The sequence below is a fragment of the Pyrus communis genome, chromosome 8 (genome assembly GCF_041283825.1).
Source record: "Pyrus communis isolate YQ-2024b chromosome 8, ASM4128382v1, whole genome shotgun sequence".
In the NCBI taxonomy this organism is placed as follows: domain Eukaryota; kingdom Viridiplantae; phylum Streptophyta; class Magnoliopsida; order Rosales; family Rosaceae; genus Pyrus; species Pyrus communis.
In genome coordinates this window covers 4,904-31,369 of record NC_142572.1, presented here as the reverse complement: position 1 = coordinate 31,369, position 26,466 = coordinate 4,904, and the positions used below count along the sequence as shown (strand labels likewise).

Here is a 26,466-nt window from a genome sequence, read left to right as displayed (position 1 = left end):
TCCTCTCTGCTTATGAATGTATTTATGATATGAATAAGGAATTATTCTATCATAAATACCTTTGACTTTTCCTATGGGCAGGGGTGCCTTGAGTAATCGTTGATCTTTGCCTATTTTATCTCAACTGCGCGTGGTGAATGAGAATGCTCCCTGCTCATTTAACAAGGGCAGTCTTGTCCTTCTTGGGAAATAGTCCACATTTCAGCTTCATAATTTTTGGGATTATTTTTTGCTCCACGACTGTCATTTGAAAGTGATGAGCAAGAATATTCCCAACTTGCATTGGCCAAGACACCAGTCCTGGTAAACTTATTCCACCTACTTTCCTAGGTCATTGATGACTCTTGTTGCAGATTTTCATTATGTTCAGTAGATTCTGTTGGACATTTCAATCGCACCGTGTAGCTGTGTAAGCATGAATCGAATGGATGGCCTTTTTAGTGAATCACCATCCGTTCGGGCTTTTCTTTATAATTCTTCTGTTTTTATTTTTTTTATTTTCTTTTCCTTTTTTTATTTAATGCTTATGCGGCAAATCCTTACTGGCTGGTGCCTTACATGCTGAAATAGGTCGAGGGCAACTCCTAAATTTATTTCCCCTAAATGAAAGTAACAATGTCCCAAAAGGGAAGTAACCACCAAGAAACATTGACAATTAGATTTTTCGGGAATCTCATCTTCAAACGAACGGAAAACAAGAAATTAATAAAAATAGAAAATAAAAAGGTTGTACAGCAGAAATTTCATTTAAAGAAAAAAAAAACTAATCTTGTACATCAGTAAGGGAAGAAAAACAAAATATGCAAATTAGCCAGTGCTGCCAGATACATCTCCAGAAATTGCACTTCCATATGAAGCTGATCCAGTCTGTGAAGTGGTAATGCGAGCCTTCTGGATCTGCCGTATCCTGAAAGCATCTCTTGGGAGCGGGTGACTCTGGACCGTCATTTCGTCGTCCTCCTGGCCTATCAATCATAAGATAATTTGTTACCATGAGATATCAACTAGTCCAGAAGCTTGGGTTAGATTTATACGATCTTTCTGGAATCGTATAGTAGCACGCACACCTATATCTCAACAAAGAAAGGATATACGTACTATCTAAATGTTTCCTTTTCCCCCTGCTTGGCTTGAAAGATGACCCACTTAGGATGGGATGAGACTTGCTTGAAACAGAAAGATCACTCGTAGAAGGGACGGGTATAGATGCCAATGGCATTGGAGCAGTCCCTGACTTCCCAGGTTGTGGTGTTGGTACATCATTTTGCAAACAAATCGATAACACGACATCAACATCTGGTGTTGGACCTGAAAATTTATAAGAATAAAATTTCCATTCAGCAAAAGCATAAACTAAAAAAGAAATCACATTGCATTTAACTGAAAGAAACTTAAAAAGTTACCCTCAACGACTGGCAAATTTGCTAAGAACGCTACCAAAGCAGGTGGCGTAGCTTTTAATATTTCATCAAATGCACTGATTGTTTGACCACACACTGCTGCAATCATGGGATTTGATGTGGATTTAGACGCAGTGGGAACTCCAGCTGCTGTTGTGGTTTGAAAATTTTCTGCCCCTGCAGTAAAAAATTAACAGATACAGTTCAGCCATTTGAGCATAAGCTACATAACCCCAAGAATATATCAAGCTCATGCTACAATTAACAGATAAAAGTTCCGATGCTTTTTCCTTTATTATTTGTCCAATTTAGTTGTTCTAGATCTCTTTACCATATACAAGGCATTCAGAAGTTCTCAAACCCATTCCATTTCACAAGGTGTTTGGCAAGTAGCTATTAGTGTAAATGTGCACTGCACCCCATATTGCTTAAAACATACAAAAGAGGTAATATATTATTGCCTACCAGGTTTTTGCCTTGGATCATAGATAACCATTTGGTTAGTATCGGGATAAACTACTTGTGATGACGCCGCTAAATTGCTTATCAGGCTTGCAGAACCCTCTTCTACACAAAAAAGGCCACAAATTATTAAGTAAAAAGCAAACAGTAGCAACAGATCTGATATATGACAATCGAGGTACCTGCAAACCCAGGTGCATTCAACATACTTGACTTCTCCACTTTTTTATTGATATTTTTAGCAAGCCACTGAAAGATCAGAAACAAAGAAAGGTACTAATCAATAGAGGAACAAAGAGACTTGATGTAGAAGCCAAAAGGCACACCCAGTGGAGTGCATCCTTTGTAAATTTGAAGTGTTTTTGTAGCAATGTTACAATTGACCTGGCAGCGAGCGGTAGTCCATTAGTGGGAGATACTTTTCTGCACTTATTTTATAAGTTGTTTTATCATGACAGCCTGTAGGGATCCTAATACATTGGCCCATCCCCCCCACACCCCACAAGCAAACTTGTAAGTAGCATGTTTAATGAAGAAACGAGGAGAAAAGCTCCAGGTGCAGACACTGGACAACTCTTTGCCACAGAGAAAAGAGGCAAAAATTCAGGTGAGACAAGATTCAGTGGCGACTGCCACTATTGTGGGAAAAAGGGTCACATGAAGAAGCATTGTCGTAAATGGAAAAAGGAACAAAAGAATGAGAACAATACTGTAGTTGTTGTGACTTACGTTGAAGAGCTTCTTAATGTAGATGATCGACGTTTTCTGGCAAAGAAGTCTATAGTTGCCTTTACCAATGAAGATGAGTAGTTCTATCAGGGGGAGCTTGGTCATGAGTATTTCAATAAGGGGGAGCCTGGTCATGAGAAGTTCGATCAATGGGAGTTTGATCAATAGGAGCAATCATATTTTGGTATACTTTCCTCATGGTCTGGAGGGGCAGATTGTTGGGTTTTTCCAGCCCATGATGAGTTGTCCTAAGGCTATTGGGAAATGTCTTAGAGGATTAAATTGTTTTCCCAATTGAAGTTAGTTACCCAATTGGAATTGGGAAAACCAAATGGATTTGTTTACCTAATTGGAGTTGGTTTCTCAATTGGAGAAAGATTGATAACTAGATTCCTATTAGTATTAGTAATCCTTATTGAATAAGACCTTTATTATGTCTACATAAAGGGGATATTGTACTAGTTTTGAATTGGAGCAAAACAATAAATTGTATACCACTCAAGGACTTAAGAGTGAGAGAATATTGTAAAGGCAAAGTGTGTGCGAGAGAAAAGAAAAGAGATAGAGTGTATTTTTTATTCTTGTTCTTTCAGGTTTCTCGTCAAGTCTTAATTCTAGAGACTTGGCAAGATTATCCGTTGTACTTATTATTGATATCTGAAAGATTGTTGTTGCTGTCCCATGGACATAGACACATATAGCCAAACCATGTTAATTCTTGGTGTGTTTATCTTGATTACTTTGCTTTTCAATTTCCTGAGTTTGTTCTGATTTTCCCATTCTTAAACGCGATATTCACAACAAAAAAATGTTTGATCTCAAAGCTGCAAATCTTATGGCAACTGATCAAAAGAGAGCCAAGACAGTGAAACTAATGAGCTGCATCCAGTTGCAGCGAAAGTACCAGCAGCCGCAGAATACATTTCCACAATAAGCTTCATAATGCCCTTGTCCATGCCAAGGGCTAGAGCTTACTAGTGTCTAGGGGTTTACTCTACACATAAGCTAGTACTATTCCACTTTGGATGGTGAATGAATACTGATTCAACATTAAATTAAACTGTCCCCTTTACATATTTCATTCTTATGATTTTAGTGTTTTCGGTAGCATGAAGAAAATGTAAAATAAATAAATAAATATAATCTCTTAGACGTCAGCTTTTTGAATAGATGGCAGTATGGGGCATGTGTACATACTACGAAAAAGGAAAAGGCTGATGACAAAGATGTTCATGGTGGAAATGGACATACTAGCATAACATTTTCACTAAAGGTACCTCTTGTCGGGCTAAATGATCCAAGTCCTTTGAAGAGCAGGGCCAGAGATCCATGAAACTATATCGTGATGCAACATCTTGCAATGAACTTTCCAATGATGAAGGTCCCTCTTCACCTGCTCCGGCAAGTGCTGCTTTTTTCCTTTGTTCAACCTATATGAATCATGAATTCAACAGATTACTGCTTGTGTAAGACGAGGATCAAAATTAGCAACAATAATCCAGCACTAGCTTTTTGTAAAATTTATATTTAGACAAACAAGTAATGTTTATAGCTTTAGTATCCCAAGTAATGTTTATTCCCGAACCCTATATAGCTGATGAGGATCTCAAGTCTTCTATCAAATTAAATTGCACAACAACTTGCAAGTGGCCCTCTACCACAGTGGTGGAGAGGAGTGTTGTCCTTGCACCACGGCATGGGTTCGAACCAATGTTTTAAAAGGCTCGCCTCAGGGCATGCCTAGGCATCCTCTGAGGCTGGGCTTGAGGGTTGACGCCTCTGTTTTGAGGGAGTGGGCGGAAGGCGTTGCCGGAGCCGCCTAGGCAAGCCTCAGGAGATTTATTTTTTAAATACTCCCAAACCCAAATTTTGGGTAGGGTTTTAACCACCTCATACCTCTTCCTTGCACTATCATTTCTCTGCCTTGTTTTCTAATTTTTATTTTTTATATAAAGGATGTGTGTGCCGTCTACGTGCATTGTTATATGTGTGCTCATTGTGCTTTTCATCCTCTATTTTATATATATAATATATGTATATATATGTGTGTATATGTATTTATAATATGTGTGTGCTCAGGATGATTATTGATTAATAATCTTTTTTTTTTTTTTTAATATAATATATGTGTATGCTCAGTGTATATATTAAAAAATTTAGGTCTCGTGACGCCTAGGCTGGGCTATCCCTCGGATGCCTCGCCCACGCCTCGCGCTTTTAATATATTGGTTCGAACCCCACTCCCTAATCTGACATCTAATTTAACAAATCTATCGTTGGACAAAAATAAATTGCACAGCTACTTCAAATTGACCAATGAACCATCAACCATTGTGTGTCATCTTATAATAAGATATCATATATAGAACCAGCACAACAGAGTAAAATAAAACCACAGTACTGTTCCCTACGATATATATTTACAGCAGTATATACTGTGCTGATATTTCCTGAGGTGCAAAAGGAATTCCGACACATGAATTCCCAAGAGTCAACAATCAACGTGTGCTCATCTTTGTGTAAATACCACTTATGTAGTTGATTTAATCCCCTTTATTTGATCTTGTTTGTCTACAGTCTTTACGCACACTTATAAGATGATGCTAGCGAATGTATGAACAACAAAGTAAACACGCCACACACAAACACAAACAATTTAGCGAGGTTTAGCAAACTTTGCCTACTCATGTGATCTCTCTTGAGAAATCACCTACACTATGGAGAACAACAACTCGGTTAGAAGAACTTATTCAAAACCCTTATGCTAAACCCCAAAACCTTGCTTTATCTCTCTCTATCACTCTTGGCTCTCTACCCTTGCAGTTCTCTGATGTTCATGTGAATACAGCCCCCAACAAGGCTATTTATAGTACATAGACCGATGATTACATGCCTTACAAGTATAGGATTCCTAATTCCTTCTAAAATAGGGAAAACTAACCTATTTCCTAATCCTAAACTGGTTGGGATTACAAAGAAAACCTATTTCCCAGTTCTTATGAGAGATAATTTCTGCACTTTCCTTTCTCCTTTCCCAACACCATTTAGAAACCTAAACCTATTTGGCCTCAGTATTTTGACGAGCCAAATCACAACAATCTCCACCTTAGTGAGTCAAAACCAAGAAATAATTGTTGCGCCCCAGAATATCTTCGAACTTCTTGAAGTAACTCTGGAAACCTTCAAGAACTTTCACCTTGGCAAAAATCTTCTTGCCTCAACAAGTGAGAAGGTGCTCCATCCAATCCTTAGCATGTTGTAAGATTGAGCAAGTTCAAGCAATAGTTGAACCTCTCTGTTGTAACCGGTTTAGTCAAGTAATCTAAAATGTTCTCCGGTGTATGAACCTTCTAGGTTATAACTTCCTTCGATTCTACCTAGTCCCTAATCCGGTGATATCGAGCTTCAATATGCTTCGATTTCCCACAAAACACTTCGATTCTTTGCTAAGTAAATAGCACTATGACTGTCACATCTAATCACCGTGGAACTTTTGAGTAATTCCAAACTCTCTTGTTAAACCGTTAATCCAAACTGCTTTCTTTCCAGCTTCTGCTACTGCAATATACTCGGCTTCAGTAGTAGACAATGTTGTAATTGACTGTAGTAGCTCTCCAATTGATTGATCCTCCACCACAAACAAAAATGTAACTTGTAGTGAACCTTTTTTTTTGTCTAATCTCCCGCATAGTTAGCATCTACATAACCCAGCCCACATGCTTCCTCTTCTCGTTTTTAAACAAGATTCTCAGACTCTTTGTACCTTTTCTAGTAATAGAGAATCCGTTTAACCGCAGATCAATGCTCCTTTCCTGGATTTGCCATATACTCTGGAACAACAGTTAATGCTTGAGCTAGGTCATGTCTTGTGCAAACCATTGCATGCATGAGACATCCTACTACACTTGCATAAGGCACTTTTCTCATCGCTTCCAACTCTTTCTGTACTTGGACATTGTTGCGCACTCAACTGATAGTTTGCTGTCAATGGAGTAGACACGGGCTTCGCTCCATCCATATTGAAACACTCCAATATATTATGAATATATTTTTCCTGTGACAGCCACATCTTACCCTCTTCTCTGTCCCTCCTAATTTGCATTCTAAGGATCTGTTGTGCAGCCCCTAGATCCTTTATGTCGAATTCCTTACTCAGTTGCGTCTTTAATTCTTGAATTCTAGACACATCCTCACATGCAATCAACATGCCATCTATGTAAAGCAGCAATAGTATAACCGTACCATCCTTGAACACATGGTAGTAAATGCAGCAATCATATAAGCATCTTCTAAAATTAATATACAACATGTATGAGTCGAAACGCCTGCTCCATTGCCTTGGAGATTGCTTTAGCCCATAAAAAGACTTCTCCAATTGACAAACCAGATTTTCATTTCCTGTTTCGACAAAACCTTCACCTGCTCTATTTCCATATCCTGTTGAGCTGCTATTGATAACAGAATTCTTATAGAAGTATGCTTAACCACTGGAGAAAATATCTCGTCATAATCTAACTACATCCTTTTGCGAATTTTGCCACTAACCGAGCTTTATATCTCATGGCATTGTCTTCATGTGTTCCTTGTTTTTTTCAAAACTCCTACTCACGGCCTACAATCCTTTGCTCCTTTGGTTTAGAAACTAGCTCCGAAATAGAGTTCTTACAAAAGAGATTTCATCAGTTCAGACATAGCAACCAACCAACTTTCCCAATCATTATTTGCTATAGCTACTTGATACATGGTTGGATCTTCCTTACTAACACTTAGAGCATAATTGACTTGATCTTGATCAAATCCATACCTGTCAGGTGATTGAGGAACCCGGAAGTCTTGGTTCCACAATGGTGATAGCTCCACCTGAGCCTAAACTGGTGATTGTTGTTGTTGCTCTACTTCTTCTCCATTAACTCCATTGTCATGCTCCGCTTGCTCGTGTTCGACCTGAGCTGGATTCCATGACCCATTTGGTTATAAGAAATTCAGTTGCTTCTTCTACAACATCAGTCTTCTTCTCCTCATTTGTCTTGACTTTATTTAGCAGCGTAGTCTTTTTGTCGAATATGACATCCGTACTTAAAACCTTCTTTTGTTGATACGATCCCATAACTTGGAGCCCTTCATTCCTTTCTCAAAGTCAATGAATATGCATTCAAGAGATTTTGGTTTGAGTTTGGTCCTCACATTGCTTGGAATATGAGCATATGCGCTACAAAAGCGCAACCAAAAACTCTTTAGTTTGGAAAAATCAACAAGTTTACCAAGCCATACCTCTACTGCACACTTGAAGTCAAGAACAATTGAGGGTTATTGATTAACAAGTAGCAAGCATGGTTAACCGCTTCTATGCAAAACGCGTCAAGCAATCCCGCATGAAACTGCATGCTTCTCTCTCTTTCCAAGAAAGTTCTATTCATCTTCTCTGGAGCTCTGTTTTGTTGAGGGGTTTTCTCCACCGTAAAGTGTATTGTGATGCCTTCTTCCTTGCAAAACTGGAAGAATTTCTTTTCTCTATACCCCCGTTGTCGCTTCTTAAATATCTGATTTTCCTACCTGTCATCTATTCTACTTCTGTTTTCCACTCCGTGAACTTGGCAAAGACCTCGGATTTCTCCATCATGAAGTACACCCAAACTTTCTTGAAATATCATCTAGAAAAGTAACAAAGTATCTGGAGCCTCCTTTGCACCTTGTTGGAGCTAAACCCCATACATGTGTATGGTACAGCAAATCCTAACTTCTTTTCTCAGAGTCTGCTACCTTGAATGACATCTTTGTATGCTTCCCAAGAGTACAATACATGCAGAAATCCAGTCTGCAATAACTAACACCTTCTAGCAAATTTTTCTATTGTAGTTCTTGCAATCCTATTTGACTCATATGCCCTAGCCTATGGTGCCAAAGCTCAGTCTTCTTCTCTGAACCAACCTCAGTAGATATTGAGGCTCCACCTATTATTGTAGCTCAATGTTACTGCAAGGAATTCGCCGTCACTTTCCTCTGAAATAACCACACTAACTGTATTTGAATTCACTGTCATTGCCTTTGCTTTCTTCTCTTTCCATATTTTGCAATTTCTTTTCCAGTGGTCGGAAGCACCACAATGGAAGTAACATTTCTTTTCTTTTCCTTTGGATTTTAGATTTTGATCTACCCCTGTCACCAGATTTATCACCCTTGTTCTGTGACCGACCCCTCTCTTTACCTTTCGCATAAAGACCATGTGCTTAAGAGCTTTGGTGTTCTCATCCATCTTGACGTAAGTGTTGTTCTGAGTATCCTTACCCAACATGAATGTTGTTCTGAAGTGCTTGAACAAAGGCAGTAGAGATCTTAACAGTAAGAGCGCCTTGCCATCATCTTCATACTTCACATCCATCTTTGATATGGTAACACTTTTCTGAAATTTGCTCATATGATCTTACAGATCTCCACCTTCTTCTAACCAAAGACCGAGAAGTTCATCTTTCAAGAAAAGTTTGCTGTATAAAGTCTTACCCCTGTAAAATTTCTCAAGTTACTCCCATGTTTCTTTAGAGCTCATATCCTCATCGAGACAACACATCACGTTGTCAGCAAGATGTAGCACGAAACAGCTCTTCGCCCTTCTGTCCAACTTCTTTCACTACGCATCTGTGGTTCTTTGTGACTTATTCTCCATTCTGAGAATAGCGTCTTGCAGATCTTGTTGAATCAGGAAATTCTTCATCTTCCACAGCCACAACGTGAAGTTATCCTCTCCATCAAACGCCTTGATCATGGGCCTCACATCATCACTTGAGCTTGCCTTACAAGACCGATATCTATATATAATAAATATATTTAAATATATATTATCTGCAAATGTCCAACTTGAAATCTATCTGCAAATGGCGTTTACCGCAGTGGCGGTAAGTAATTAAGTCTGTGTATTATGATGCAGGTTCAATCTTCACCAATTTTCCTTCTTTCTAACAACTAAAGCTTTAAAGATCATATGAGCAAATTTCAGACAAGGCGCTCTATTGAATAGTTTCTGAGTTGAATTTCTTTGTCATTTCACCAGTTTGAGTTCTTTGGTTTGTGATAAAAGGTTGTTTTCTCTCAACTTCATTTCTTTCAAGAAAAGGAGAGAGAAGTTCATCTTTCAAGAAAAGTTTTCTGTATAAAGTCTTACCCCTGTAAAATTTCTCAAGCTACTCCCATGTTTCTTTAGCGCTCATATCCTCGTCGAGACGACACATCTTGTCAGCAAGATGTAGCTGGAAAATTGGTGAAGATTGAACCCTCATCATAATACATAGACTTAGTTACTTACTGCCACTGCGATAAACGCCATTTGCAGATAGATTTCAAGTTGGACATTAGATTTCTTTTCATATTCTACTCAATACTTTGAAGGTGAAAAGGAAGTGGGTTACATGCCTTAAAAGTATAGGATTCCTAAATCCTTCTAAAATAGGAAAAACTAACTTATTTCCTAATCTAAACTGGTTGGGATTACAAAGAAAACCTACTTCCCAATTCTTATGGGAAATGTTTTGTGCACATTCCTTTTCACCTTCACAACACCAATTGGAAACCTAAACCTTTTTGGCCTTGGTATTTTGATGAGCCAAATCACAACATATATTAAATCATTACGAACTTAAAATCAATGTTTTAAAAGACGAGCCCCGAGGCGCGCCTAGACGGCTTTGGAGGCGGGCCTGGAGTGATAATGCCTCTGCCCAGTGGGAGTGAGCGAAAACTCGCCGAGGCGTGGTTGAGGCGAGCCTAGGCAGTTGAGGCGCGTCTAAAGGCGGTTGGCAGGCGTTCCCAAATCCATCCATGACCCAAAATCGAAGTCAAATGCTCTGTTGTCAGGCTCTACCATCTGGGTTTAGGGTTGCAGGGTGTGCGGTGTCTTCGTGAGAAAGACAACCGCAAAGAAGAAGAGGAGGGATTTTTTTTTTTTTTTTTTTTAAAGACTTGGTCCAAAATGATGTCGTTTTGGCCAAGTCTTTAATTTTTTTTAAAGGACTTGGCCCAAAACAACGTTGTTTTGGCCAAGTCTTTTTTTCTTTTATTTTTAAAACCCCAAGAGTCCCCTGTTTCCTCTGTTTTTCTCAGCAGTCCCCTATTATTTAAGGTCCCATAAGGCTTCGCCTCACGCCTTACGCCTAGGCCAGGCTATCCCTCGGACGCCTCGCCCACACCTCACACTTTTAATACATTGCTTAAAATACAGAGCAGCTTTCTTGACAAAACTACATAACACTTATACACTATTTCCAAACTAATAGGAAATTATTTCTAAAATCAAAGAGTATTATTCAGGTACAAATTTATCGAACAAGCAAAGGGTTGAATAAACTTGTTTTACCAAATCCATAAACAAATTTCACAATTATTACTAAGCAGAGAAACTCACTGTTTTCACCAGCTTAGGGGAGCCTGTTGGCATAAGTTCTACTAACGGCAATGAGCCAAAATCAACTCAAGCAAAAACGAGTGTAAAATAATCAAATAGGAAAAAACTTTAAAATTAATTTTTTTTTTTTTTTTTTTTTTAAATTAAGATTTGGAATGGGATAATGCATTGCAAACTAAAAGGAAAGATCATATGTAGTACTACCTTCAACATACTAGCCAAATCTCCATAAGTTTGCTCAAAAATGGTGAATCGCTTCCATACCTAAGAAGGAATATCCATCAGAATCTGGTATTCAATATTTGAAAAAAAAAAAAAAAAACAAAAGTTTGGAGAAGTGTGCAATAATCAGTAATGCAGATGACTATAGTACTTAATCATAAAAAAGCATCGGTTAAGAAATAAATAACCCACCACATAATAAAAATAGAGCTAATACAAACACGAGCAAACATGTATACTTATGTGAATGGCATTAGGTGTCTACCTCAACAGATTCCTCTGATGGTAATGAGCTTAATGCCCTCTCAAATAAGGCCCGAATATTTCTATCATCATTCAAACGAGTTAAAAAGTCTGCATATCTGCAACATTAAGGACACGATAACCAATAAGAAAAACACAAAGAGATACTTCACAACCCAAAATACTTGAATGACTAATATTATGAAATACAAAATAGGGTTGCCAGTAACATAAAAAATCTGCCTCAAAGCCACTACTTGGCCAACCCATAAGTTAGAGCCACACAACACAATGCAGCCACAGGTGGAATCCTTTATGCCAAGAAGGTGCTCACTTTGTGGAGATGTGCCCTCTCACTTTGGTGGTGTGTTTGGATGAACAAGAACAAGAGAACTTTTGACAGTAAGGAGAAGGAAGTGGGTGCAATGTGGGATAGAGTCATATTACTTCTCTGGGAATCTCGGTCAAAATGTCTAAAACATTCCTTTTTGTGTGATTTTTCTTGATAGGATTGGTCCTTTGTATAGGAAACTTTCTGGGATGGAGTTATGCCTGTTGGTTTAGGCTTTCTCCTTGGGTTTTTGTGTTTCCTCTGTTGTTTTTTTGTTTCTTGGACCACTTGTCCATGCTTGTATTCCTTGTGTTTTCTCTTTATAAATCTTGTATCTTATACCATAAAATCAAATAAGATTTGATGCCACAACAGTAGATTGCACGTGGAAAACATAGAGAGCTCTTCAATTCACCCAAAGAAAGCCCGTAAAGAATTCCTTTTCCCTCATATGCCTAGAGGATCCTTTTCCTAAGTGTACTGGACATGCATATATCATTTCACATAGAAAACCCAGAACAAAAATCACCAAATAAATTTAGTATTCTGAACAAGAACATGAACTCACTCAAGAATGTAAACAGGCTCATGCATAAACCGTTTCAACCCAGCTTCAAAAACATTGTGTGCCATCTGCATGAATGTAAAGAAGTGGTAAATGCTTGTTCCTCTACCTTGTGAATGCCCATTCCGTTGTTTGGGGAAAGTAGTAGAGCATTGCCAAAGTAAATATGTGAACCAATCAATCAAATAGGCATTCCATAATATTCATTCCAATGCAGATTAAATTCTACTCCTTGAAGCCAAACATCACCTTACACTTTACCATGGCTTTCTTTAACAACCAGGAGAAGAAAAGAACTGAAGAATTTCTTCTGGTAAATCTATGTGAGAAAATTGTATAGGCTATATATATGACCCAAACACCAATAAATCCTATCCAACAATTTCAGCACCAAGTACTGCTCATCATGAAAATTTTGATTTTAACTAAAATAACCTTTGGATCCTTGTCAAGACAGAAAGCCATCATCGCATAAGCAACATAAACATGGTACGTGCAGTTTGGAGATTTGCGCGCATCTAAAAAGTACTTGCGAGCTGCTTCAACTCCTTCAGTTCTCCTTAAAAAGCGAATAAACTGCAGTGAAATACACAAGCATGAGATTTTTCCAAAGCATGGTCAAAATGAGGATGTAAAGAAGTATAGGGCCTCCTCTTTTGAAGCATATCAAACGTATTGGTTTTACCATGAACCACCAGTCAAGCAAAAAATTGAACTTTAGTGGGTGCACCAGTCTTACAAAATTAAATCATTGCAACCAATGGTACGCTGACTGAGATTATCTAGACACAGAAAGAAGAATAGACTTGCCAGGAAAAAGAGAAAAACCCCCTGAGTCAAGCATATTACACGACAAAAGGAGGATCATATTCACTAAAAGATCCAAAAGAAAATTCCTACCTGTATATGAGCAAGTGCTGATGTGTTAATACCATCTCCCAAAAGGCCTTCATATATTTTCTTTGTGGGCTTCATGAAAGCGGTAGCACATTTAAAAATCAAGAACCAATAAGTCCAGCTCAACTGCAACGCAACGAAGCCTTAAGAGCCAAAAATCTTAATACCTGAATTGCTCCACAGGATTCTTCCAGCTCTGCATAAGCATATCTAAGCATCTCCGAGTCTGATAAGGAGAGGGAGAGAGAGAGAGAGAGATAGAGAGAGAGACATGTAAGCAACTTCAAGCTATCCATAGAAAATTTCATAGGAGCACTACATTCATGCTTATTAAACAGTCAAGCCAAAGTAGCAAGATAAAAGAAATAAGAAAACAGAAGTTCTTAAATCCTTACAAGCAAAGCTTCTAAAACAGAAACAAACAGAGAACTTTAAAAAGCAAGAGACAATAAAGGATAGAGAAAAAAAAAATACCAGGAAGAACCTTCAATGCTCTTTGAAATACTTTAATTGCAGTATCTACAGAACCACTTTTTGCATGCCACATGGCATAGTCATACCATAAATCAGGATAATGGTATAGATACATTAGACACTGGAAACCAAGGGAACGCAGTATGGAAGTCAGAAATAAAAATTTAAACAAACAGTTAACAATTGCATAAATAAATTAAAATAAATGCACACAATTTTAAGTGCATAATCCCCTTATGTGCACGCATAATTTAGTATATTTATTTAATCAACTACACGTAGAAATATGTTCTTCATGATGGTTGGGTAAATAACAAAAGTCAAGAAGAGAAAATCAGATCGAGAATAGGACTCCATGAATGTGCAGACACTAATTAAAATCATACGCAAGAATATAGGGGAGAAAACATAACCTAATGTAAAGAAATACTAAATGAAACACAGGAATTGCTAACTTTCATAACAGCATTATTCACAAGATTACATTTTTGTGCTACTGAATTACTTGCATCTGTAATTGACACATAACTTAGATCATATTATTTAACCAGCAATTATCCCCATCATACAATTGAGGATTACAAAGACACAAGGTGACATTCAAAATTAAAATCTGTTCAAGCCAGAAGAAAAGGACCGTGAAGTTGCATTTGTTCAGCCATGCATCAACAGATACAATATAGAATATCATCTACTAATTGTATGAATTAAAAGGAGAAAAATATATATTTTCCTTACCTGCTCATAAGTGAAAATGATTCGCTTGTTGGATGATCCATTGTCTATCCTTTGTGGGTTTCCTCTGCAATGCAATTACAAGGTATTGGCTTGAAGAATGCAATATTCTCAAACAAAGCGTGACAAGAGATTGAAAAACCAATAATAATAATGAGTATCCAAATATGGGGCAAGTTATTCATTCTAATTTTTAACCATTTGTCAAAAGTCAATGCAGCCTCATAGACTTAATCAACTTGACTTCATAATTTATTTACATTATTGGTTCATTCCCTGACTGAGTTCTTCGGCCATATGGTTTTCTAACTGGGTATCAGAGTCTTCTTTGCAAGTGGTCACGAACTTGCTCCTTGTTCCGTACTTCTTAGTTGGTTTGTAGGTTGCAGGGTGGGGCTACACCTATATGCTTGTTTCTCTCCCCTTATCAGTCTGCGTCCACATACAGGATGGGCTGTGCGTGGAACATCCAACGCTTGCCCATAGAGATAATCTGTATGGTTCTATATAAAGGTGGCTGTGAAGAACTCTCCCCTCGTAGTTATCTAATCTGTGTACTTTCTAACTCATGCACTCGCTGAGCAGGAATGATCAATCATATCTTTTTCACATTTGACATATGAGGACATTCTAAGAAGTACAAAATATCTGAAAAGGGTAAATTTGCACAAAAGAGTACTCAGATAATATATTTTTCACATTGATCCCTACAAGCATCTCATTCTTAAGTTCATATGCCAAATAATTGCAGATAAATAAATTAAGCAGGAAGGTTGTGCAACCCCAGTAAATTCAAAGCTATAAATGCATAACCACTAAATAAGGTTATGAAACCCCAGTAAATTCATAGTCTATAAATGCATAACCACTAAAGAAAAAGAACGCATGGCAGTAACTTACTTTTCGAAAGCTATAAATGCATAACCACTAAATAAGGTTAAGCAAAAGGTAAATTCATAGTCTATAAATGCATAACCACTAAAGCAAAAGAAAGGATGGCAGTAACATACTTTTCGAAAGCTAATAACTTTTTCCATGCCATCCATTGTAGTTCTTCCTGTAAGAGCACAATACATGATTAGCATTTTCCATTACAAAATATGTGGGAAGAACTTCCAATCTCTCTCATACAAGGAACCTTACTGCAAACCAAATATGTCCTTGTTCCCATGCAACCCATTTATACAGGCAAGTCGGTAAATGTCAAAGAGTGCATATATTACAATATACCTAGAAAATCAAGACAAAATCATATACCATGGGTCGACGCTCAGATTAACCCGAAATTAAATAGGTGGAATCCATGCAGGGGGGAATGAACATTTAATTTCAAGTAAATTTTTTGTTTCCAAAGCAAGGGGAAGCAACCTTGATTGCATGTTTGGATAACAGAAACCAGCTAAGATAAAATAAAATAACATAAACATCTGCGAGCCAACAAACCAGAGTACAGCACAATAAGATGCAAAATTACCTTATAAGAGCCATTTGGTGGTACAGCAAGCATATTCCAGTCAATTTCATCAACATACTTCTTCCGCTCCCTATAAACGGCCCTGGCGCTGTTAAATTTGGGTTGATATTCAGATAACAGTCCTTTTGCCTGCTTAATGTAATAACATCAGTTTGACAATCTTTTAGGTGTATTTCATTACTAAGAAAAAAAAAACTAATGCACGTACTGAGACAGTCTGTACATATATGTTTTATACTGGTTTATTTTAAGTTTGCATTCCAGAACTAAAATGTTACCAGTTGACGGCTGACAGAATTTTCAAAATTTTCATAATCCTTCCAGAGTTGTTCGATGTGATGGGTAGGAGTAACAATGGCTTTCTGGTATACTTTTCGCACAGCAGTCATGCGCTGTGACTCTTCCTGTGTGTTTAAAGCCTGCAACAACACGTTTTGAAAATAACTTCCCTTGACATGAAAAAACAATCAACAACAGCTACACAGTTTCTGAGGCATGCAACAAAAATACAAGCAGCCTATGCGACCCCCATCTTCTTCTCCCCACCCGCCTTTACTTACTTCAAATTATCCCCATATAAAATTATTTGTAACTAAAAAAAAACTTCTGAAAATTCAAAAACCTTGCAAAAATGTCCATGGCAGCAAGACAAGGCCATGGAAATACCATGGACTGGTAGAGACAGGCTAGGGTTGGAGTTTAGAGCATTCCCTCGTAATGGGTATGGGAAAAGTCAGTGGTGTGGTGTGAAGGGGCATGGTAAATTGGCAATGCCAATGCTACCTTAAAAATAGGGCTGCAAATTCTGGTTAATTAGTTTTAGTATGAGACGTAGCAAATGGAACAACATCTTGTGATATTCAATTCTCATAAGTAAACACTCAAATCCACAATTAAGGTCTTTCTTAGATTGCAGGTTTAATTTTTTGATCCAACAATTGGTGTAAATTCCCTGGTCCGCTGCAGAAATAACTGACTCTCTTCTTCTTCTATTTACATCAAGTGGTACCAGAGCCACTTGATCAAACCAGTGAATTTACCAGATCTCGGTACCGATTGTTCAGTTACTTTCCAGTATTCTCTCAAAACTCTTAGTAACTTCCTGAGTTATGCTTCAGAGATCACCCCTAACAAAATCTCGGTCAAACATTGCTGGATAAAAATCAACTCTTGCTCTATTGTCTGAAGTAGATGATATCCTTTTTTCTGTTTGTATCCATTAGAATTCATATTAAAAGAAAACATAAAGGAAGAAATAACAGACCGGCAAAGACTTTAAAAAGGTGAGGTACTCCATCCACACAGGCCCAGATGCTATATCTGCTCCTGGTAGCACATGCAAAAAATAAAAACAAAACACATTAAACCACACAGAATTAAGAGCATGTTTCAATTAACTAAATGGACTAATATATTATATAATGCAAGTATAAGTAGTAAATTCTTAGTTAAAAAATACATTCCTCGGTTTTAGAAACAAAATATTTCATAACATATCATAACTATGTCAGATAAAATATAACCTTACGTATTAATGTGAAAAAAATTAGACCCTTCAAAAATTGGTAAAAGAATCAAATCTAAAAAACTTGTCATGGACTGTAATGTCTGAAACTTCCAAACTTGTTTGAATGTATCAACATGTCAGCTTAGCACCCATCTCCTCATGTTTAAAACCACACCATTCAAACGGAAAACCTTGTCATTCGAAGGAACTTCATTTTTGTTCTACATTTTTCACCAATTACGAGATGGTTTATTTCCTAAAGCTACTATCTTCAGAACCTAGGTTTTAGGGTCTAAATGCCCTCAACCATAGAGCTTAAACCATAAACCCTAAGCCCTGAAGAGGATATTTCAAAAAATGATTGCCAATCATTTGCACAGAAAAGGATTCCCAAACATGAGATCCCACTCGTCTAGCAGCTGCTTGTGTGTGTGTGTGTGTGTGTGTGTGTGTTTCTGTTTCAATTTTGAAGTTATCCTTTACAGTCCCTTTATTTCTCATCATATAGCAGATCAAGATGAAACACTTCAGTAATATTTTTTCTTTACCTACAGGTGAGAGATAACCTATCAAAACTTGAAGTGTGTAAATTATTAAATAAAGTTAAAAGAACATACCAACATAACTGAGCATAAAATCAAAAGCTTTTCTAGTCTCTTCCTGACCCTCTACCCCCTTCTTGTCATTGACCTTTCTGATGAAACGAATGTAGCATCGCCTACAAAGCCAATACAAGCAAGACAATGGAGAACTTTAAATAAATAATAGGAGAAAGACATTTCCAAATATGGAAAAAATTGGATAAGTTGTGAGGAAAAGATCGTATGAAGGAATGAAGTTTTAGAAGAAAACAAGAAAACATGGTTATTTCTGTTCTTTTGAATGGATGATGGGGTGGGTTCAAGAAATAAATAATCCAAATGTTAGAATCATGGTAATTGCTTGTCACATCTGACTATATCAACAAAAAATATAAAAATAATTTGACCTCGATTCCCTATTCAGAAACCAAGCATATGACATCATAATATTGAATCACCAAAAAAAGTAATCAATAAAATAGTTTCCTATAAATCGCTTATCTATGAAATTAGGTAAACTTCAACTAAAAGCAACCAAGATATTGCTGACAGCATTTTGGCTGTAGACTGCAATATACCAAAGAGGAATTTGCAGACAATTCAACAGACACCGGCTAAATATCTGTTTTGTGGCATCATCATTATTTACAGCCATTTGCGCCTCCACATATTGCTTCCAATATTTTGCCTGGAAAGAAAATAAATATATGTAAATCAATCAAATACAAAGAAAAATTTCCAGATATGAGAGAGACAAATTGCATCTCCAAATGTTAATAATATGGCACACTTCTGTGCCCTGTGTCCAGTGATACTTTAAACGCTCAACATAAGCTAAATAAAACAGTTTAAAGGGGAGTAATCGATCTAGAATTCTAAGACTTTGCCAATGTTTTGAAGTGAAACTGTTATAGACAATATAGAGTTTTCATGACTTATTCAACATCCGTATTGTACTATTATCCAAGTAGAAATGGAATTGCACTGAAGAATAGAATGATCTAAAAAGACAAAGCCACAAGATAAAAAGTTAATTATCTGTCCAGATATACAGCGATTAGAAGGAACTCACCGCAGTGGGAAACACCGTTAAAAGCTGCTCGTATATTGGTGCTGCCTCTGTAATAGGCAAACGCTAAGTGGAAAGATATTAACAATAATTAGGGTACATTCTATTCCTCCAAAATTCCAAATAAACTGTCCCCAGAAAAAGTTGAAACTAAGGCAGAGTTGCAGTGTCATACTAGTGCCTCATTGGCTTGATTTTCGCTGGCTTCAACACTGTACTTATCATCGATGAATTTGTGAGCTGAAAAGTTGTGAAAATTCCATCAGCATATGAGGTCTTGGGTCTAGATCAACACAAATAAAGCCTTAAAATTGTCAATCAAAAATCAAACGGCCTATATAGCAAAAACTCACCGTGATCTCCAACTTTTCGAGACTCGGGTTCCATATTCCAATGGAATTATAGTTCTAGGGCTGCATTACAAACCGAATTTTTTTAACATAATTGCAGAGTTGAAAGTGCAAACATCTATTTCATGTGATTTAATAACTAACGGAATTGAAATTTCAACAAAACAATTTGTACGAACATCAAAACAATTTGCCATCTTCTTTCTAGTTCAAAATTACCAACATACTATAGATTGAAAAACTCTAAACCTTATTGATAAGGAGAAGAACAAAATGCACCACTATAAGATTAGCGAGAACCCCCTGAAAAGAAAATCCATGATAAAAGAAGCCAGTTATTACCCAATAGTATTAGCAAATTAAAAAAGAAGTGATAAATAAATTGAATTACACAAACCTCTTTAATTGAAGAAAATAATGAAGCAGAAAACCAACCAGCCGAAGAAACATTACAGAAGAAGTAGAGGGGGAAGAGAAGAGAACGAGAACTAAAGTTGGAGGGGAATTGGCACTGTTCAAGGACAATTGTTTGCCCCTCGATTTCACGCTATCTACAACAAAACCATCAGATTTGAGATGGGTTGGGAAGGTAATTCTTAAAAGTTAGGGGGTAATTGTGTCCTTATGTTTGAGCCAAATTTCACTTTATTTACAAAATTGCCACCGCCCTATCTTTCCCTCTCTCTCCCTACTCTCTCCCAACTCTCGATAACCATCCATCATATCCTCCGTCCTCCCTTCTCTCACTCTGAGCTCATTTCCTACAACCCTAGCATCGTTTCTCTCTCATTTCCTATCATCAAATTTGAAAGACTTCTCTCCCCATTTCTCTCAACCTAGCCCCAGCGCTGCTCACCCCGTCCTCTTCATCATCTCAGTTAAATCCGTTGAACAATCACTGATGCACCTCCACACGAACCCATATCGAATTTTCCTCCTGCCCACGAACCAACCTCCATTTCGTGGATCCACCGTCCTTGCAAGTCGCCGACACCCACAAATGAACTCAGATACGACCATCAAAAGTAGGGCGGAGCTCTCGAAGATGTCAGATTTGGGAAGGGAAAAGGTAAAGTTTCGTAGTTTAGTGTTTGATCCTGAAGTAGATTGAATTTTCCCTCTCTCCGATCAAATTCTTCTGCTTCCCAAATTTTCTGCTCAAATCTAAAAAACTCCAGGAGCGGTGTGGAATTTACAATGCGCGAGCTCTGCTTTCAGGCCTCCCTGAAACGCTTGCAGGTCAGTCGTCCGAACCGATTTCTGAATTTTGGATGTATTGCGTTTGAAAATGCCGAAAATTAATTGTTTTGTTGGAGTCCGATTGATTTCAGAGGATCGCCGGTGGTTTTTAAATTTGTATTTGTATTTGGTGCTTAATTTAAAAAATTGGAGTGAGTTTGGTGTGGATCCGAGCTAAATTAAGTAATTAACTGACTCTGCAATTTTTAAAAATTTTCATTTGAATTTTGTTTCAGCAATTTCAGCTCAATTTCTATGTTTTATGAATTTTAATTTTAATTAATGCTTTTGTGGAAAGAAATTTGAATTTGAATTTGAATTTTTATGTTGTTTAATAGAAAGATAGGTGCTTGGATGGGAGTGGATGTAGGAGCAGGGAGTGGTGCGAGGAGGGGAAGTAGTACCATCATCTGCTGTGTTGCAGTAGTGAAGTGATCAGACGTCGGTATGGCATCTCCTAACCTAGGGAATGGTGGAGTTGGCAGTTCAAGGTATGTTAGACAATAGATATGGCATAAGTGATAAGCCATTTTCCCTCTCTGCAAGTGTTAACCTCACCCTGTATGGGATTATGAAAAGGAGGGGCTTTCTTTTTTGCGTTGCAAGGGATAGAGGGAAACTTAATTTAATATATTAGCCTTATGAGTTTACGGACCTTCTAATATTTCATAGTGGACCTGGAAGTGATTTTCCAGGAACGGGAAAGGTAATTGAGATTAGTCTCTGATTGTTTGATCATCCTCTATATATTTGATGAAGCTTCAACTAGCTTCTACCAGACAACCCCTCATTTCTTTATGGTAATTGAGCTTCATCTCTAATTGTTTATTGTCTGATTAGATTATTATAATATTTGGGTTGTTGGATATGTTGGATTTGAATTGATTTTTTGTTTTCATTTTTCATGGTGATGGATTTTCGAATGAAATGCACTCAACCCTGAATTCCAGTGGGGTGGCTGAAGCAGCTGCCGGATATGACTTATGGCAGCCAAGGTTCCCTTATTGTCATGCTTTTAGTTTTATTAAATATGACAAGTTGATATAAATATATATGTATACAGAGAACTTACATCTCTTGATAGATTGCTAGATAGTTTTTCATGTTATTCTGTCCAACTATTGATTTGGAACAACGTTATGTAAATACTTTATTCTGTCCAACTATTGATTTGGAACAACGTTATGTAAATACTTTTCACACACCATACTTATAACACATTAGTCCTGTATTTGAAGACTTATATACAATACTTATAATTTGGATGAAGAGATCCCGATCTTTGTTTTTGGGAGTTTTTTTACGCTCTGCTTTTTGAGCGAATCTTTATTTATCATTTTTTATCATAACACGGTCATATGGTGTTACTGTCCGTCCTTTTAGTTGTTAAAATCTGCTTTTTTGAGTTGTACATAGAGCTCTTAACGTAGAATTAGTAAAATGCAGGTGCAGAATGAACGACTAATCAATGTGAGAGAAGCTTTTACTTTTTTTGGGTTCAATTTTAAATGGGTTGTTATCAACCATTGAATTGCTTTTGGAGTTTTCATTTGATAAGAGAGATGGGGGATTCTTTTGGGTGAAGCTTTTAATCCATGAGATTTTTAGTCAGGTTGTGTTGTGGGTTTTTGCAAATTTCTACTGTGTTTATGCATGCATATTTTTGTTATAGATTTGGAAGAAAATAGCATTACAGGGTGTTGAGGGTTTGTTGGTGGAGGAAGGCAGTAGCGTTTAGATTTTGCAGGTGAGATATTAGGGTGAGAGAAAAAGGGGATATAGAGCATCGAAGACACATTTGGGATTAGGGGTAACAAAACAGGGGAAAAGAATATGACAGAGGAATGGACTCTTAATTTTTTCTTAACTGGGTTGGGATTTTTCTTGCCTTTGGGGTCGTCATTGGCATCAAGCATTTGGTCTCAAGCCGTGTCTGTTTTTTCATAATTTTTATTACTAATTTTTATGTCGTTTGCAATTTTGTATCCTAGGATTTTTGAATTTTATTGGTTTTTAAATTTTTGTTTTGGTCTTCGTTTGTTTGTTTTATATGTTGTGTTTGTGCTGGGACGCCGTTTTGCAAGTTCTCTTTCCATTGGGACCGCTGTTTTTTTTAAGTGTTGAGGGTGAGATTTAGATACTCAAAACACTCCATTTTTTCCCAAATATGCGCCTTTGGTTCTCTTCGGTTTTAAATGTTTTAAATTAAATGGTTGTTTGGATAAAATGGTTTATTAGTTTATCTTATGTGTTGTGATCAGGAATTCAATTGGATTGGGTAAAATGCTTTATCAATTTACGTTATAGGGAATTTTGTGTATTATGGTCTGTGAGTTTTATTGCTCATCGTTTGTTCTTTTTTCTCTGTTTGCCGGTTTCTTTTGCAGGGGATCACTACAGTTTGGGAGTCAAAATGACCACACTACCCCATCAAGGGTTCAGATCTTGCCGTCAGGTGATATGAGAGGGGGTTGGATGGTAATTTTGTCCGTAGGGTTTCGGACGGATTGGGATGGGTTAGGAACTTTGTTCATTTAGTTTGTTTCTGAGAGAGAGAGAGAGAGAGAGAGAGAGAGAGAGGATGTCAGTGTCGATCTTTGATTCAGTGAGTGAGAGTGTGACGGTGAAAGAGGGGGATCATCGGGATTTCAGGGAGAGAAACACAGAGAGAGGGGTGATGGTGAACAGGCGCGAGTATGGTCCCTTAGTCCAGGATTCACTCTTCATCGTCCATACTCTATTGCATGCTCAGATAAGTGTCTTTTTCAATTACATTTTGTACTAAAATCTTTGTTTTTTTATTGTTTCTTGCATTTATATCTGCGTGAATGTGGTGATTGAAAAGCCCAAAAAAAAATTTCCAAATCTTTTTGTACTGTTTTGTTAGGTGAGGCATCATGGTTTTTGGTATTTTTTTTGTTTTTTTTTTTAATCGGTTGGGGGATTTTCTGGGCGTCTTTTTATTTTTTTCCCCTTTGGTTTGTTTTTCATTCTGGGTTCCCACTCTTTCATTAGAGAGTACAAAAATTCCAAAGGTAAACATCCAATCCCTTGCTTCGCTTTTCTGTCCATAATCAAGAATCGGTGAAATAAGTGTGGTTCTTGGATCTGCGGTCTGAAACAAAAAAATATGTCTATTCTCTGTGCCAGCTAATGTATCCGTGATTTCTTTCCAGAACGCTACTGCAACACTCAAGTCCGTTTGGAAAATGGAGAGCACACGACTTAAGTATCTCGGACCCAAGGTAAAATGTAATAATCTCTGGCTTCCTTTACTAATGTACGCTTGCATGCACTAGATCTGTGAATTTTAATTATGCATGTGCACTCTCTGTGCCAAAAGTTTTTAGATCCGAAGCGGTCAGGATGCTAAGTTAGGAAGGTTAATTTTGTCCTATAGTTTTGGGATGGATTGGGATGGGTCTAGGTGGCTGTCATTCGATGAGGGTTTGGTGAATGAGAGCCATGCTGCCTTTGCACAGAGAGAGGGAGGGAGTAGTAGGTCGTTTTATTGCCTTCACTGCACCATTAGTTTGATTGCCTATCCCTGTGTATTTGATTTTGTCTAGAAGATGACTTCTGATTCCTATCTAATTCCTATATTAATCAGATACTCAATCTTCAATCCTGCTTAGCAGCAGCAATCACCCCCTGTTTCATGAAAGGTACACGTGAAACAATTGTTAATATTTGGGAACCAACAGAGCTCCTTATTTTGGGGGTTTGTTTAAGTTTTTAGCAGGAGAACGATTTGGAGCAAGTGACTCAAAAAGTTAAACTTCGATATCAAAATTAATGGAAACCCATCGGTATGATTTCTTCATCTGAAATTTTTGATTGCCCAATTGGTTGTTTCATCAATTAATTGTGTGCAAACATTTATGTGTAATTTTTTACTTCTTCCACTTAAATGGGAAGATCAAATTAAGCTTAAGAACTTTGGGTTTTGTAAATTAAATTATTCATATTATCAATTAATTTTGAGCAAACATTTTTGGGTAGTTGTTAATTTCACTCAATATTTGATAATAATTAAATTAAAGCTGAGAACTTTGTATTTTGTTCATTACCTGCCATGGATTTTACTTAACAGAGAAAATGTAGTTTCCTTGATATTATTCATGTTTTGTTTTCTTTCAGATTGTGTTGTAATGGGTCTTTTTGGAAAAACAATTCTTAAGACCAATTGTGAGGTTTGTTCTTGTATGGTACATGAGTGTTTTTATAATTCTTTTGCACAGTTGTTAGTATTTGTAGTTGTGATTGGTGTTGTCCTACATATTTGGCTTGAAGAAATAAGACACTACTTTTGATTAAACCATATTGAGAGTGAAAGGATCTCCTTTTGACCTGGTCATGTTGGAGTACATTTATACTACCTTGGTACACTATGGAAATTCATGGACTCTTTTACTTGCCCCTTTTTATATGTATTTGTTAATTAAATGATAAAATTTTCGACAATGATAAAATTTTCGACCCGTCACATCGCGCGGTCATGAATTCAGTCTAAAATATGATGGATGACGACTCGAGTGCGAAGACAAGCGAGTTCCCACACGGGTGGGCTGGGCTGGGCCGATATTTTTGGGCCTAAATTCATTGTAGGACTCGTAAACCGAAACCTCTCTCGTGTTTAACTCTCTATGCTGCTCGTCACTAAATAGGTATCTTATTTTTACAAGTAATGTTATTCTTACTATATTTTTTTATCATCTTAGATGGCAGATGAGTTGGACAAGATACATCATTTAATTTCAATTTTCTTATTACTTAAAACACTTAAATAAGGAAAATTACAGATTTCAAGATCTCCCTCTGGCGTCAGTAACTTAATTGAGTATGAACCCTAATCCGATAGACAAATTTGATTTTGACTCCTAATTCACATGAAAGTTAATAGGCATTACTTAATGAAATAATCAGATGAAATCCTTTCTTTTAAACCACCAACAAAAAAAAAATCACGAGGTGAGCAACCATGGAGTACCAATGAAGATTGGAGATAGAAATACTTGAAGGGGAATGAGGATTGGGGCTACGAGGCATGAGTCTTTAGATAGAAATCAATGGTGATTGTAGTATACGAGTAAATTCTATAAACTTTGACCATAATCATGAAAATCAACAGAAATCAATAAAAAAAAAACTGGCGTGAAAATTGAAAGGGGAAGGAAGAAGGAGACTCCTCATATACCACAATCATTATTTAATTAACAATCTTTTTATTAATTATTGATTAATATTTTGAAATTAAATGCTAATTAATTTAAATGATGTGATTGTCCACATCAGATGCCACCTAATGTGATATACAATTGTGGTACAAAAACATGATAAGAATAGCATTATTGTATTTTTCCATCTAAATGGAGTGCCACGTGTCTTAGGATGGTCCCACAACCATCTTTCTCAACATGGAGTACATGTCCACAAATGCATTGCACAACCGTCTCATTCTAAGAGTTTCCTGGTTATTCCAACCAACCTGAGCGCCACATATCATGAACCCAGAAAATCATGATCCCACAACCGTCTTTCCCAACATGGAGTAAATGTCCACAAGTGCATTTTGCACATGCTTATTTTTCTCCGGACCCCCTTTACTACGTAACCATAAATACTTCATCAATGAATGCCTCAGACCACACGTTACCGCCGAGGCAGCAATCATTTCAAGGAACAGGGTCAATGCCTCCTCATCATACTCATTTTGTGCATAACCAGTAATCATCTTATTCCAAAGTGGAATTTATGTTCCAAGACAACATCAAAAGTTCACTAACCACTTCCAAG

The 26,466-nt window shown here is 37.1% G+C and overlaps 1 protein-coding gene and 1 long non-coding RNA gene across 4 annotated transcripts; one reads left to right on the top strand and one right to left on the bottom strand.

Moving 5' to 3' along the window:
- Positions 1-632: 632 nt before the first annotated feature.
- On the bottom strand, positions 633-19,966 carry CSTF77 (Tetratricopeptide repeat (TPR)-like superfamily protein). 3 transcript variants are annotated; one of them, XM_088699136.1, is made up of 25 exons: positions 19,829-19,966; positions 19,681-19,734; positions 19,435-19,494; positions 19,257-19,321; positions 19,085-19,147; positions 18,591-18,700; positions 18,049-18,149; positions 17,189-17,250; positions 16,203-16,343; positions 15,925-16,053; positions 15,461-15,507; positions 14,454-14,517; positions 13,716-13,836; positions 13,409-13,467; positions 13,245-13,313; positions 12,780-12,920; positions 12,348-12,412; positions 11,471-11,567; positions 11,188-11,247; positions 3,869-4,021; positions 2,045-2,111; positions 1,866-1,967; positions 1,404-1,577; positions 1,099-1,308; positions 633-965 (listed from the first exon to the last, which is right to left on the bottom strand). In XM_088699136.1, the coding sequence occupies exons 3-25, from the start codon at positions 19,466-19,468 to the stop codon at positions 808-810; spliced, it is 2,292 nt and encodes a 763-aa protein (XP_088555262.1). In that variant the 5' UTR covers positions 19,469-19,494; positions 19,681-19,734; positions 19,829-19,966; the 3' UTR covers positions 633-807. The 3 variants fall into 3 exon arrangements, with proteins under 3 accessions (XP_088555262.1, XP_088555263.1, XP_088555264.1); XM_088699137.1 differs by having other exon boundaries at positions 1,866-1,964; positions 19,829-19,959; XM_088699138.1 differs by having other exon boundaries at positions 19,085-19,131; positions 19,829-19,957.
- A 215-nt stretch (positions 19,967-20,181) lies between these two features.
- LOC137718737 (uncharacterized) lies at positions 20,182-23,899 on the top strand. Its single transcript, XR_015965661.1, has 5 exons — positions 20,182-20,500; positions 20,610-20,670; positions 21,009-21,161; positions 21,366-21,665; positions 23,058-23,899. It is a non-coding gene; the product is annotated as an uncharacterized LOC137718737 (long non-coding RNA).
- Positions 23,900-26,466: the final 2,567 nt, after the last annotated feature.